Here is a 16,103-nt window from a genome sequence, read left to right as displayed (position 1 = left end):
CCTTCCTATCTACCGGGCAATTTCTGTGAAACAGACAAACTGCACGTGCCCACAATGAAGGCAGCATGCTCGTCTTCAGTGCTGTGGTTTATCATCCAAAGTAAATGCTAATAAAATGAAGGCATCTGATTTATTTTTAAAACTGAATGAGGAGGGATCAACAGATTATAGCTTATGGGCCAAATATGGCACATACCTGTTTTTGTAAATAAAATTTTATTGGAACACAACCATGCCTATTCATTTATGTATTATTTATGATGACTCGTACATTATAGTGACCGAGTTAAGTGGTTGCTGTAGAGACTGTGTGGCCGACCAAAGCCTACAATCTTTGCCATCTGACCCTTTACAGAGAAACGTTTACTGCCATAGACCAAAGGAATATTTAGAGACTGAAGTGTTGTTTTAATAAGAACTGTTACTTTTGAATTGAGGCTATTTTCTCTTAAATCGCATGAAAAAAACCTTTTGTTACAATAGATAATAATTAACTAGTTTTGATGAGGGAAAGGTCCCAAAGTCTTGATTAGGGTCTACATTTTTTTTTTTAAGTAAAAGATTAAAAATCATTATACATTAATTCATTAGTGCTGAGAAGGTAGCTAATGAGGCATATATGAAAGATTACAGTGTGGCACACTTAGAATTTAACTGCGGTGAGGGCTGGTTACATTATTTCGGCTAGCATTGCCTATTTTCATAGCCTTAATGAGAGTTGTGAATTTTAATTAATTCTTACATTTATAAATGTCAATCTATTTGAGATTTTACTTGCTACAGACCAGTAAGGCTAAGCTAATAGTCACTTGCAAAGAAGCCCCATATTTCTTGTATTTAATAGGGGTAGTTCAGTGTATTAAAAATGAATATAATCATCTGTTTTTCGGGCACAGAACTTAAGCAATGAAAGCGGGGGCTGTGGTAATCTTTATCAGGGCAGCAGTTTAAATACGAGTTATCTACTGTGTGCTTATCTTTTTATTTTTATTTTTTTTTTAACAGACTTGTGGAAGAGAGCAAACTGATCCCACTCATTTTTGAAGTCATTCTGGTAAGAAGGGAAACGTGTACCTGAAATTCAAGTGAAATTTTAAGAATGTTAAGGTTTCAACCACGTTGTGCGGTTGGGTTCTAACCCTGACTCTGTCCAAGAAGGATTCTGTGCCCTTCATTGTCTCACTTCACCTTATCGGGCCTCAGTTTCCTTGCCTGAGCTCCTGTCCAGCTCTGAAATTGTATAGGGACACTGTTTAACCACCTGCGCTCGTGTCACAAGTCCTTCATCTGAGGTTGGTTTGCGGAGGAAGGGCAGAGGATGACCACTACGCTTCAGTATGAATTTTCTGATGCTCGCTGTGAATCCCTCTGACGTTGTAGTCATGAGTCAGATCAGCAGTTTTGGGCCTATGGCCAGAAAGTTATGTTCTTCAGGATGTAGAACAGCTCCAAACACCTTTTTTTCTCTTCACAGAATGCTACTCAACTGAAAACCATCTGTTAAAGAAAACATTTCACCTATGGTTCCTATGTGTAGAGAATAAAATGGGATTGCAGAGTTGACTTCCCATTTCTGATAAATCCCTATTTGTTACTAAAGGCAGGTTTGAGAAGTAGGCTGGAAATCCGTACATCAACACAGTGCCCTTAGCGCTCTGTTCTCTTGTACCTAGTGGGTTATCCCCCTTTACCAAAAACTTGCCCTACAAGGCTGGCTGACGGCGGAAGGGACAAAGGAGGAGACACGTCCCCAGCCAGACTGGCCTAACCTCCCTTGGTCTTTAATGGAGCAGTAGCCATGATAGTCTGCTAACTGTACCCATGGAAATTAGCTTTCTTTAATCCAAAACTGTTAGCCTATAGGTTGTTTGTGTGTTGATAATGGCTAAATGGTGAAAACATTACTTTTCTTAGCTACAGATGAACCTTTTCCTTTCAGGAGAGTGGGTTGGGTTTGCTGAGCCATGTGATTGGATGGGGACAAGGGGCGAGAGTGGGTGGTATTTCCAAAGCGCGCTCAGGTGACGATGAGATGATGCAGAGCCGCTGTGCTAGGGGGATGTGCAAAGTGAGAGGCTGGAGTGAATCGCTTTGAATAGTAAGGAGATTTTATAAGCGGTGTCAGGAGAAAAAAATGGAGAAAAATGGGAGGAAGAAACATGGAGATGGAGAGCCGTCTAATGGGGACGTTAAGCTTCGCCAAGTGGCCGGTGTGTGTCTCCACCTTCAGCAGGGTACATACGTGACTTGCTGATTTGTTGCGGCATCGGATTTGTTTTGGAGGGCGGCGGGTGCAGTCAGCTGCCCGGTTTGAGTTGGGTTGGGTATGGGCGAGAGCCAAAGCTGTCCAAACCCAGCCGTATCAGGCTTGCGTTTGAAGAGACTGGTGTCGAAGACCTATGGAGAGCGCTCTAGAGCTACCGTGGGCCTTAAGTGGGGATGTGTCTCATCCCCTTGCTGTGGTAGGAGTGTTTCTGACCTGTTTAGGTCAGTGCAGCTCCTTTTGTGACTGATGAAAAGTTCTCATCCTATCCAGTCCCCTCAAGGTCTAAAATCCACACATAGGAAATTCCTTCTGGAAGGTTACCAAAGTTCCTCTGTGCTTGATTAATCTTTGTGTAATGAGCACCTAGCAAGGCTTCATATCTTACCATGGTAGATGTTTAATTGATTAATGCCATGGTTTAGACCTTTGTCATGTCGTAGAGAGCGGGTAGAGGTGACCTCCACTCTCCAGGTGAGGATCTCAGCCAGTCCTGCGTCCTGAGCCCTGAGTCCTGATCTCCCAGGCATGTCTGGGATGATACTTTCCCCTAACCGGAACAGCTCCATACTCAGGTTTCTTGGAGGATCATATTTTAAAAAGAGGTCCTGTTGTTAAAAAGTAAAAAAAACAAAACAAAACAAAACAAAAAACCCAACATTTGGGAATCACTGCTTTTGGGGACAGGACTTTGATGTCTGTGAAGAACCTTATTCAATCCCTTTTCTTTTTTTTGGTCTTTCTTGAGTTGCATGATCTCAGGTTTTTCCCTCTATATAATTACATTTTTTAATCTGTGAAATGTCCTCATAGCAGTTATCCTGTGAACAGTTGTCTTGTCCTTTCTAAACTTTTATCACCAAGCAAGACATGACATAGCATTTTAGTGATTCTATGATGCATTTTTTTAATAACAGATTTTAACATTTAACAGATTTAACATTTCTGAAACTGGGATGTACTTTCCAAATCAGTGGCATTTTGCGATTGCTTTCAGCCAGGAGACCTGGTTGTCATTGCCTTAACTAATTCATCTCATTTTTCTTTTTCTTTTTCTAAGTGCCCAAGAGTGATGCATTATAAAAATATATGTCCGAATATGTCTAAAAAGGCTCTTTCAATAAAAATAAAAGGAACTTTCTAAGTAATGAGAAACCATGTCATAGTTTAATTGGCAACATTTTTCTTTCTTAGTGCTTGATAAAATGATGGGTGCATCTTAGAACTGAGGGATTCCTGGTTTCACAGAAACATGGTATATTCTTGCGTTAAGTTTGGGTCTAAGCCCCCCGGCCAGTGTGGTGTCCTGCATACACGTAGCAGCTTCTCGGCAACAGTTTGATCAGAAGAGACACCGTGGAAGATGGTGCAGGGTCCTGTGTGTTGGATACTCCTTGTGTCTTCTAGCCCCCCACCCCCATTACGATAGAAAAGGCTGGTGCCACCCCCATTACAGTAGAAAAGGCTGGTGGTCCACAGTGACCTCTTGATGACTTTTTTTCTCTACTCTGAGCTCATAACTGTTTTCCATCTTCTGTTTGATGTCCTTACAATCTGATACAGGCTTTGTAACTTCCTTCTTTTCTCGAGTTCCTCATACAGTGTGTTCTTACCAGCCATGCGTCCTCTCCTAGATGTTTCTCATTAAGAGAGCAAATGTTTGTCTTATGGGCAGGAATTGCAGGCAGCTTCTGTGTCTTTCCTGTAGGCCTAGAGGGGAGTGAAGATGAAGGGAGCAGCGTTGTGAATTTGATGTCCTATCCGTGTCAAATAGCCATGTACAGATCGTACGCAGATAGAACAAAGAGCTTTAAGTATGGGCCACGCTGGTGAAGATACAGTGCAAAGCTGTAGTAATCAAAACGGTATGGCACTGTCACAAAAACGATCTTTGGAACAGAATAGAGAGCTCAGGAATAAATCTGTGCTTTTATGGTCAATCTGTGACAAAAGGGGGAAGAACATACAATAGGGAAAATTAGTCTCTTCAGCAAATGGTGCTGGGAAAACTGGCCAGCTACGTGTGAAAGTATGAAAGTCTACTACTTTCTTAGACCATACGCAAAAGTAAACTCAAAATAGATTAAAAACCTAAGCGTGAGGCCTGAAACCACAAAACTCTTAGAAGAGGACAGAGGCAACAATTTCTTTGACATCAGCCGTAGCAACATTTTTCTAGAACTGTCTTCTCAGGCAAGCAAAACAACAGAAAAAATAAACTACTGGGGCTACACCAGAATAAAAATCTTCTGCACGGCAAAGGAAACAGTAAACAAACCAGAAAGACAACCTACTGAATGGGAGAAGATACTTGCAAATGATTATTATCTGATAAGGGGTTAACACTCGAAATGTATAAAGAACTCACAGAACTCAACACCAAAAAAACCCCAGTCTGATTACAAAAATACCTGTTGGGATGAGCCCTGGATATTGTATGGAAACCAATTTGACAATCAATTTCATATTAAAAATAATAAAAAAATAGGCAGAGAACATAAAGATCTTTCTCCAAAGAAGACACACAGATGGCCAATAGACACATGAAAAGATGCTCAATATCATTAATCATCAGGGAAATGCAAATCAAAACCACAATGAGCTGTCCCCTCACACCTGTCAGAACAGCTAGAATGAAAAGAAATAACAGTTGTTGGCAAGGATGTGGAGAAAAAGGAAACTGCATGCACTGTTGGTGGGAATGCAAACTGGGGCAGCCACTGTAGAAGACAGTATAGAGAGTCCTCAAAAAATTAACAGTAGAAATACCATATGATCCAGGAATACCATATGACCCTGCTAATTGGTATTTCCCCAAGGAAAAAGAAAACACTTCGAAAGCATACATGCACCCCTGTGTTAATTGCAGCATTATTTACAGTAGCCAAACTATGGAAGCAACCCAAGTATCAATTGATAGATGAATGGATAATGAAGATGTGGGGAGTAAACACACACACACACACACACACACACACACACACACACACAGGAATATTACTCAACCCTATAAAGTATGAGGTCTTGCCATTCGCAACAACATGGATGAACATAGACAATATTATGCTAAGTGAAATAAGTCAGAGAAAGACAAATATATGATTTCACTGCTTTGTGGAATGTAAAAAACCACATAAATGAATAAACAAAAAGCAGAATCAGACCTATAAATACAGAGAACAAACTGATGGTTGCCAGGGGTGTGGGGGATGGGCAGAATGGGTGAAGGAGAGTGGGAGGTATAGGCTTCCTGTTATGGAATGAATAAGTCATGGGAATAAAAAGCACAGATAGTGTAAAGAATATCGTCAGTGGTATTGTAATAGTGTCATATGGTGAACAGCATAGGATAATGTAGAGACTTAGTCAAATCACCGTGTTGTGCACCTGAAACTAATGTAACCTTGTCAATTATAGTAAATAGAAAAATTGGTTAAGCACATAACCATTTGAAAGTAGTCTTCATTATTTTGAAGGAAAAAAAAAGCCATTTCCAGTTGTAACTGTCTCCTCAGGAGGCACAGTGCTCCCTCCTGTCTGGATAGCTAAACATCTGGGCCCTCTGGATTCATAATGCAGGAAGAGCGATGTGCGAGCACATAATTGGACAGGAGCAGTGTAGGAGCTTTGTATGGGGAGCGAGAGAATGCTCTGGATCCCAGGGGAGGATCTTCTGTTCATTGCAGGGAGAGGAGTCTCGCGGAAGTAGTAACCTTTGAATGTGGCCTTGAGAGGGAGTTGCCATGAGGAGAAGGTGAGTACTTGGATGCACCCGGACCAGAGACCACGGAGAAGTGTAGGCAGGGAGTCCGGAGTGGGAGCCAGATCCTGCAGGCTTTATACTGTGGTTGTTTCATATTTGCTTGGCTTTGCACATAATTTATGCTTTTCAAAATCAGATAGTAGCCTCTAGTTAAAAAAAAAAAAAAAAAGATCTTTTAGAGCCTCTAGCTGCAGGGACTGTGTGCACTGAGAAGGTAGACTGCTCAGATAGAGGTTGGGCCTTGGAGAGAATCAGGCTTAGGGTTATGGGATAATACTGGAAACTTGGAGACTGGTTGAGGGCTGGAATCTCCATCAGCAAGGCTTTTGAAAGTGGGGAAGGAGACATAAGACACAAAGGTCGGTTTCAGAGGTTTGATCTAAGGAGTTCCAACACCACATTCAGGGCAGAGAGCAGGGCAGAATGGTTTTAATCCTGGGGTCCAGCTGCAAGTTTCCCAGCTCTGGACAGGCCAAGTGGTGGGGAAAGCCAGATAGCGATTGCTTACAACAAAGGAGCTGTCACAGCAGCTGGGCACTGCTTCCCTGGCGGGGCCCACCTGGGTGGGGGGCCTGCCTTTTCCTTGGCCTTGGGAGGCAGCTGTGTTGAGTAGGGGCTGGAGACTCAGGCGGGCTGCGTTGGATTAAGCTAAATGGCTTCCTATTCAGCCTTCAGGGCCTAGCATGCTAAGGCAGTCTGGATCTGTGTAACAAATGTGGGTTCTTAAGAATGTGAACCATCGGAAGGACCCAGTGGCTTGGATCCGAGTGCCGCCTTGCTGGCTGAGCGGGATGGAAGGCGTTCTTCTTTCCCCTTTTGCCCTTTTCCAAAGAGTAGAAGTTGCTTTTAAATGTGTCTTAAGTATGAATTTGAATGAATCAGCCTGTGGATTTTGCTGTAACTCTAATCTCACCTCACTTTATTTCAGTGGTTTATGTTTTGGCCTACTTCAGTAAATCATTTTGATACCAAGTAATATGGGCAAACTGTATTTTATTGGGGAAAAAATCTTTATTCATAGCAGATTTTCCAATATGTGCCAAAATATCGCTGTCATGATGTTTTATGTGTCTGTTCCAAAACAAACAATTAAAGAGCAATTTCAGTGGCAAATGTTAACAATAAAAATGGGATTAGCAATACGCTAGTTTGACAATTATATTGTTTTAGCAATCTTGAGGATAGCAGCTGAAGCAAGCTCGAGTAAATCTTTCAAGTCACCGGTATCTTTAGGAAAGAGTCTCTTTATGGACCCTTGGAGCCGCAAGGATTTAATCATGGAGACACCAGTGTAGTATAGACTGGCAACCACATTGCTTTTAAGAAATGTTTTCAGTCCTGGGCATCCATCAGGCTTTTAAAATTACTTGGCTCTTTTCTACTTGCGACCCACCTGATGTGAATTGGTTCTTTCAGGGTATGTTAAAATGACAGGTTCCTTATGAGGTTAGGACTCTGCACACTTGTGTCCAATATGCCGTTAATACGATTCCGCTGTGCACATGGGCATGAATTTCTAAAGTAGAAAACAAGATTTGATTAAAATTTCAAAATGCTTGACTTAGGAAGATACTTTCAAAGTTACACAAAGAGTGCTTACTGGATGTAGGAGATAAATCTGTTGCTTCAAACTTGCATGGGTCCCTGTTCAGCGTTTCTATAGATTGCAGAATGGAACTCTAAAACCAGCTGTTGTATACGTGATGACTTTACACACTACTCATGCACTGTCATAAAAGTACGTACTTGGTTGTGTTTGTGTGTGTGTGTGAAGGGGAGGAAATGGATATGCACGGATCTGTTCTTGGTAGCTTGTGTCATCAATTTGTATTTGCAAAATAGCCCTCTCAGGCAAGGGTGTAATCTCTCGACCCTAGATTGAATGAAGAGAAGTTGTCCATATACCAACTGAACACTCTCATCAGATCAGTATCCTGATAGCCGGTTAGCCAGAATAAATGGGTGGAAGCTAAGGAAAATAAACTTATATCAGCAAACTTGGCTTGAAGCGTCACTGGTTTCTGCATAAGTAGCCCAACTGGTTTGAAAGAAGATGGACTTTATTAAGATAAATACCACATATTGTGTCCACTGGAAAAAAAAATGCTAAAATACAGCTTAGGATATCTTTGGCCAATCATAGCGCACACATTGGGAGTGTGTTCTATATGGCTTCTCCAGAGCCAGTGGAATCCCGAGTTTTATTATCATCCTCATGTCTAGTTAGTTCTGCTCCAGATCCTGGGCCCCACTTTGAGGAAATAGTATTCCTTCTTCCTTCTCTCTAAGGAAACAGTGTAGTTAAAGAGCACAGAAGTAGACAAGTGATCTGTACTTCCCAGGAGTGTAGCTTTTGCATTTTTTGGTTTTTACTCTTGGTTGGTTGTGGAATTAGACTTGTAAAGAAATGAGTGAAACCTCAGTAAAAATGAGCAGCAGACAAGTGAAGGGAGTCCGGTACAGTGGGATGAGGGAGAAGCAGAGAAACCAAACCACCAGATTAAATTTTAAAGAAGAGAAAAGATAGTATTATACTGAAGAGACAGTTTTCTTGTCTGGATGTCTGTGAATCTTGGGTGTTTATGGGAGTCTCTGCCTTCACTCATCTCAGTGCCTGTGTGTTGATTACATTTCCCCCAGAGACCTGCACTTCTCACAGGGGAGCTAGTAGCCACATAGGGCCTGCTGAGCCCTGAAACGTAGCTAGTTTGAATAGAAATGTGCTCTAAGTGTCAAATATCAGATTAAAAAAAAAGTGTTAAGTAGCTGATTAATTTTCTAATATTATATGTTAAAATAATATTTTGGATATATTGGGCTAAGTGAAAATATTATTAGTTTCATGTATCTCTTTTTATTTGTTTATGGCAGCTTCCAGAGCATTTAAAACGTGTGGTTTGCATTCTATTTCTGTCGGTTAGTACCGTGGTAGGTGATTTCCTAAGTCTCATATCCTCAGTTACGTTGTGAGTTTCACTTAGGGAAGAAACCTTGCTGGATACAACCTCGTTTGCTCCCAGCACGTTGCCCTCCCGCTTTTTGCCTTTCAGTATGTGTTGATTCATTCATGAACACATGAGAGAGGTGAGGCAGGGCTGTTACACTTAGATCCATCCATCCTAGACTGTGGTCACCAGCCGATCTTTCTCCCCTTGGTGATGGGTGGGAAGATGAAATAGAAAGACGGGCTAGTGTTCTCCAAGGTGATACACTTGCAAAAGGTAGTTCGGCCATGGCTGGTGACACCATTTGATTTTACTTCTGACTCTGGACTGTCCGGAGATGCCCAGTCATTGGCCATTGGCCACCTTTGGGTTCAGGTTTGTGTTAAAAAATAAAATGCCTACTGTGGTCATCAGGCATTGCCTAGTCCCCTGACTCCAAAACTCTTGTTTTTAGGCCCCTTGGGTATATGGGAACGGAGTAGAATAATTTGTGGTAAATGTAAAGAATTCCTGGAGGGCCTAGTGTAAAATCAGTGATCGCCCATTCTCAGGATGTAACCTCTGAATGTTACTTCTGCATAAACTTCTCCAGTAATGTAGGATTCAATAGTTTCTTTGTGATCAAAACGGTTGAGAATACCCACTTTTAAAGAAAGTGGAAATGTCAGCAGAAAGTTACTAGTTTCGATTAAAGCCACAAACATCTATTAGCATTTGCTTTTGATGCTCTTGGCGTTTGTTTTCTTGGATGAGCAAGAAAAAGCAGAATCTATGCGCTTACCCAGAGCTGCAAAGGATTTTCAAACTGAGCCAGGAAATCTGACGGACTAAAGCAGTTTACAGATTTATGGGAAAAGGAGAGCTTTTTAAATAGCACTAGCAAGTGAAATTGCATTTTGGATTTATTAGAGGTACCAAATTGGAGAAAGACTGTGATGAGAAGCCAGTGAGGGCAAATTATTACATAGGATTTTTAGGTTTATTTTTTTCTGGTAACAAAATCAGCACCTACTTGTAAAGCATCCAAACAGCACAGCAGTATCTAACGTAGAATGTGAAGATCTTCCATAATATCATACCGCACAGCTTAAATCATATTTCTGTATTATTTCTACACATGTGTTATATCTCTTTCTTTAAAAAAGTTTATTTCTTTTGGGGTGCCTGGGTGGCTCAGGCAGTTGAGCGTCCGACTTGTGCTCAGGTCATGATCTTGTGGTTTGTGGGTTCGAGCCCCGTGCCCAGCTCTGTGCTGACTGCTCAGAGTCTGGAGCCTGTTTCGCATTCTGTGTCTCCTTCTCTCTCTGCCCCTCCCCAGCTTGCACTCTGTCTCTCTCAAAACTAAGTACACATATTTTTGAGAGAGAGAGAGGGAGACAGAGAATCTGCACTGTCAACGTGGAGCCTGGCAGCACACGGGCTCAAACCCACGAACTGTGAGGTGATGACCTGAGCCAAAATCAAGAGTCGGATGCTTAGCTGATTAAGCCACCCAGGCGCCTCTCTCTCTTTGTTTTTTTAATAAAAAACGGAACAAACTAAATATTTTATTTTGTATCTGCCTTAGTGTATAATGTCCATGCCAGCACGGTGTGTGTGTGTGTGTGTGTGTGTGTGTTTGTATTTGTGTGTGTGTGTGTCCGCATGCACATGGGTACTATTCTATTTCATGGCCATATAATATTTCATTGTAGTGGCATAATTTATCTAGCCAGTCCCCACTGACGGACACTTAGAATTTTTCCCTTCCCTTTTTTGCTAACATGAACAACACTGAACAAAATAGCTTTGCACATCTGTGAGTTTTTGTAAGTTCTTAAAAGTTGAACTGTTATGCCAAAGTATATGTATCTTTTGTGTTTTAATATTCCTCTCAAAAATGTTAAAAAAATTTTTTTAATGTTTATCTATCTTTGAGAGAGAGAGAGAGACAGAGGGAGATAGAGCGTGAGCAGGGGGGAGGAGCAGAGAGGGAGACACAGAATCCGAAGCAGGCTCCAGGCTCCAAGCTGTCAGCACAGAACCCGACGCGGGGCTTGACCCCACGAGCTGTGAGATCATGACCTGAGCCGAAGTCGGCGCTCAACCGACTGAGCCACCCAGGCGCCCCTCAGAAATGTTAATATAAAATTTTTTACACACTACCACCTGTTCCACACTCACACTGAGTATTATTATCAGTTGTTTATGTTTTGACCTGTTTGCTTTTAAGTATATATGTGTCTTCAGTGTTTTACAGCATGCTTGGGCAAGGACTTCCCTCAACAAGTTTATATAATGTCAGTCTGCATTTTATTCTGTACAGTTGTAGTGTCACGATTTACATTTTAAATCTTTGCTCTGAAATAACTTTGTTGTAAGGAATGGGTACAAATCCAGCTTTTCTCTTCCCTACTCCCCTTTCTCATCACTGAGTTGTTGTTGCGACAGTGTGTGTTGATGTAGTTTGTCATTATGGTGACTTGACATATTATATTCATCATTCATTCACTGGATCTCCACATACTGTCTGTTGTCTGTATTGGCATATAATAAGCTGTATATATTTAACATAGGTAATTTGGTGAGGTTTTGCATATGTCTGTTCAGTCAAGGTAATGAACGTATCCATTGTCCCCTAAAAGTTCCTGCTCCTGTGTGTAATCCATCCCTCTATAGCCCCAGGCAACTATTAATTTGCTTTCAATCACTGTAGATTCATTTTCACATGATAGTTTGCATATGGAATTTTATGTAAATGAGTAATAAGATATGGGCTTTTTTTTTTTTTTTTATGGACTCCTGGCTTCTTCCACTCAGCGGATGTATTTTGAGCTCATAGTAGGTGCTGTTGTCTGTATCAGTAGTTCATCTGTTTTTATTGCCAGAACTGTCCATTGCGTGGATACGCCACGGTTTACTTCTCTGTTCATCTGTCGATGGTCGTTTGGGCTGTTTCCACTTTGGGGCTGTTACGCATAACGCTGTGAACCTTTGTGTATAAACTTTTGTGTGGACCTACTTTACTTTTCACTAAATGCCTAGGAATGGAATGGGTGGCATGTCGAATAAGTGTATGTTTAACCTTTTAAGAAACTGCAAAACTATCTTGGACCGTGGCTCTATTATTTTAGATCCCCATTAACTGTGGATGAGAGTTTCAGTTATTCCGCAATTTCATTAACACTTGGTATGATTAATCTTTGTCGTTTTAGACATTCTAATGGATTTATAGTAGCACATCAGTGTGGCTTAATTTGTATTTCCCTAATTACTACTATTGTTGGGCCCATATGCCATCTGTGTATGTCTATGTATCTTTTATATATAGAAGGTATCTATATAAATCTCCTGCCCATTTTTTATTGTTTGTTTTCTTGTTATTGAGTTGTAAGAGTTCTTTTTTATGTCTCCCTACCAGTACTTTGTCAGATGTATATTCTGAATATTTTTTATGGCAGTGTGTGGTTTGTTTTTTTTATTTCCGTAGTAGCGTTCTGAATACTAAGGTTTCTGAAGTCTGAAAGTTTTCAATTTTGATAAAGTCCAAATAAATGTTTTTTAATACTAGATACTTTTTGTATCCTACTTAAGAAATACTTGCCAAAACCAAGTTCACAAAATTTGCTCCTCTGTTTTCTTTTAGAGGCATAATAGTTTTAGTTCTTACACTGAGATCTGAAATATATTTGAGTATATGGTGTGAAGGGAGAGTTGGGGTTTATATTCTTTCTCGAGGGTATTCAATTGTTCCATCACTGTTCCCCGAAAAAATTATCCTTTCTGTGTTGAATTACTTTGACACCTTGGTCAAAAATTAATTGATCGTTTATGTGTGAGTTTATTTCTGGACTCTGTCTTCTGCTCTGTTGTTTTACATGTGTAGGTCCTCTGCGTTTTCATATAGGTTTTAGTATACACTTGTCAATTTCTCTTCCAGAATGTCTGTTGGAATATTTATGGGGATTTTGTGGACTCTGTTCATGATTTGGCGGTGAAATCATATCTGAATAACACTGTGTCTTTTGATCCATTAGCTTGGTATATCTCCATTTATTTGGATATTCTTTGATACCTTGTCAGCATTGTTTTGTAGTTTTCATTGCATAGGAAGGGTGTATACACAACTTTCTCCATTTAAGTATTTAATATTATTGATGCTGTTGTAAGTGGCATTCTTTAACTTCGCTTTCTGATTGTTCATTGCTAGCATATAAAAATACAATTGATTTCTGTGTACCAAACTGTATCCTGCAACCTAGCCAAACTTACTTTTTATTTCTAATAGCTTTATAATAGAATCTTTAGAAATTTTCTACATAGATGATCATAACCTCTGTAAATGAAACTATTACTTTTTCTTTTACCATCTACATGCCTTTTGTTTTCCTTCCCTTTTTGCACCGGCTCAGACCTCCAGTGCAGTGCTGTATAGAGTGGTGAAGGCAGACATCCTAGACTCTTTCCAGATCCTAGAGAGAAAGGATCGTCTCTGATATGGGCTGTACATTTTTGTAGAGTCCTTTAGCAGGCTGAGAAGTTTCCTTTCATTCCTAGTATGCCAGGATGTCACTGTGATGGATTTTTTCCCCCATGTCTATTGAAATGATCATATAGTTCTTTAAAAACTGTTTTATTGCAAAGGTATTGATTGCTTGCTGCTTGGAGCTAAACTGCATGTGAGTATGCTCTGTTATTTCTTTTATAAAATGTTGGATTTGATTTAGTGAAAATTTTAAGAATTTTTGTGATTATGTCCATGGAGGATGCTGATCTGAAATTTTCTTGTAATCATTTTCTGATTTTTGTATCAGAAATGTTGGACCCAAGGAATGAAGTGGAACATGTTCTCTTCAGTTTTTTTGGAATAGATTTTATTTTATTTTTTTAGAACTGGTGCTATACTCTCCTTAAATGTTTTGTAAAAATCACCAGTGAAACCATTTGGGCCTAGAGTTATCTTTGTGGCATGGGTATAAAGTATCAATTTGTTTTCACTAATGGGCATAGCGTTATTCAGTTTATTTCTTTTTGATATCTTTCAAGAAATTTGTATATTTCATTTAAGTTGTCACATTTTTTAGCATGAAGTTGTTTATGATATTCTCTTTTTTAGTGTCTAAAACTCTATGGCAATGCCTCCTTACCATTTCTGATATTGCTTATTTGAATAGCAATGAGAAATTTAATTCTTTTATTTTATTATTATTATTTTTAACTTTTAAAATTTATTTTTGAGAGACAGAGACAGACCATGAGCAGAGGAGGGGCAGAGAGAGAGGGAGACACAGAATCCAAAGCAGACTCCAGGCTCTGAGCCGATGTGGGGCTCGAACTCATGAACCATGAGATCATGACCTGAACCAAAGTCAGACGCTTAACTGACTGAGCCACCCAGGCGCCCCTGAATTCTTTTTTTAATGTTTTTTGTTTGTTTTGTTTTTGAGAGAGAGTGTGCATGAATGAGTGGAGGAGAGACAGAGAAAGAGGGACAGAGAATCCCAAGCAAGCTCCATGCTGTCAGCACAGAGCCAGATGTGGGGCTCTGTCTTATGAACCATGAGATTATGACCTGAGCCAAAATTCAGAATCAGGTGCTTAACCAACTGAGCCACCCAGGTGCTTCAATTATTATTATTATTTTTTTGTTAAGTTGATTGATTTATTTTGAGACAGAATGTGAGAGCAAGAGAGGGGCAGAGAGAGAAGAAGAGAATCCCAAGCGGTCTCTGTGCTGTCAGTGTGCAGCCCAGTGCGGGGCTGAATCCCATGACCCGCCAACACCATGACCTGAGCTGAAATCAAGAGTTGGACACCCAACCAACTGAGCCACCCAGGCACCCCTCTTTTTTTTCTTAATTCACTTGACTGAAGTTTTAATTACTTTGCTTGCTCAAAGAACTAGCTTTCAGTTTTATTGATTTTTTTCTTTTTTCTTTTTTTCTATTTCATTAATTTCTGCTTTTATATCCTATTTCTTTTGGGTTTTATTTTTTTGCTCTTAACGCTAATTTTTAAAGGTAGAGGCTGAGGTCAATGATTTGTGACCGTCCTTTTCTTTTCTTTTCTTTCTTTCTTTCTTTCTTTCTTTCTTTCTTTCTTTCTTTCGAAAGAGCTAGAGAGAGCAAGGGATGGACAGGGGGAGAGGGAGAGAGAGAAAATATTAAGCAGGCTCCATGGACAGTGTGGAGCCTGACATGGGGCTCAGTTTCACGAGCACGAGATCATGACCCAAGCTGAAATCAAGTGTTGTTGCTTAACTGACTGAGCCACCCAGGCACCCCTCTGTTTTTCTAATATAATCATTTGGTACTATAAATTTCCTTGTAAGCACTGCCATAGTTCCATTCCACAAATTTTGATATGTTTTGTTTCCATTTTCATTTAGTTTTATGTAATTTCTAATTTCCTTTGTGATTTCTTCTTTGATTCATGGGTTATTTAGAAGTGTCTTATATAGCTTGCCAGTATTTTAGGCCTACTAAATATATTCTTTATTGATTTCAATTTAATTAGATTGTAGTTAGAGAACATACATTGTATGATTTGCATGCTATATAATTTCTTCACACTTGTTTTATGACCCAGTATATGGTCTATTTTGGTAAATGGTCCTTGAACACTTGTAAAGAATGTGTATTCTGCTTTTGTTGGTTGGAATGTTCTGTGAATGTCAGGTCAAGTTTGTTGTTAGTGTTGTTCAGTCTTTTATATCTTTACTGCTTTTCTGGATACTTGTCTGTTACTTGTTGAGAGAGAAGTAAGAGAGTGTCTTGTGGCTTTAGTTACTTGATTTTGGTTATATAAGTTCTGTTTTCTGTTTTGAAGCTCTTGTTCTATGTAAAAATTAAATTTAGGATTATATGTTGTCTTGAGGAGTGGAACTCTTTATCATTATGAGGTGCCCCTCTTTTTGCCTGGAAACTACTTTTATCCTGAAATCTACTTTGTCTGATATTACCATTACTACCGTAGCTTTCCATAATTAGTGTTAGTAAAGGATGAATCCTTTTCCTTTGCTTAACTTTTAAGCTGTCTATGCCTCTACATTCAAAGACATTTTCTTGAAGACAGATGTAGTTGGGGCTTGCCTTTTTATCCAATCCAATAATATTAGTTTTCTATTTGAGGTGTTGAGAACATTTTCATTAAA

At 39.8% G+C, this 16,103-nt stretch overlaps 1 protein-coding gene across 1 annotated transcript in view; it reads left to right on the top strand.

The window, feature by feature from the left end:
- ULK4 (unc-51 like kinase 4) overlaps nt 1-16,103 on the top strand; it is a 566,226-nt gene that overhangs the window by 260,056 nt on the left and 290,067 nt on the right. The window contains exon 27 of the mRNA XM_047099606.1: nt 1,006-1,054. Coding sequence (XP_046955562.1) covers nt 1,006-1,054 — 49 coding nt within the window. The remainder of the gene's footprint in view (nt 1-1,005; nt 1,055-16,103) is intronic.

The sequence above is a fragment of the Lynx rufus genome, unplaced genomic scaffold, assembly GCF_022079265.1.
Source record: "Lynx rufus isolate CCGP_SWC_20201006 ecotype Redwood Valley unplaced genomic scaffold, mLynRuf1.p SCAF_5, whole genome shotgun sequence".
Classification (NCBI taxonomy): Eukaryota; Metazoa; Chordata; class Mammalia; order Carnivora; family Felidae; genus Lynx; species Lynx rufus.
The sequence above is the reverse complement of the archived record's forward strand: the minus strand, read 5'-3'. Positions and strand labels throughout refer to the sequence as shown.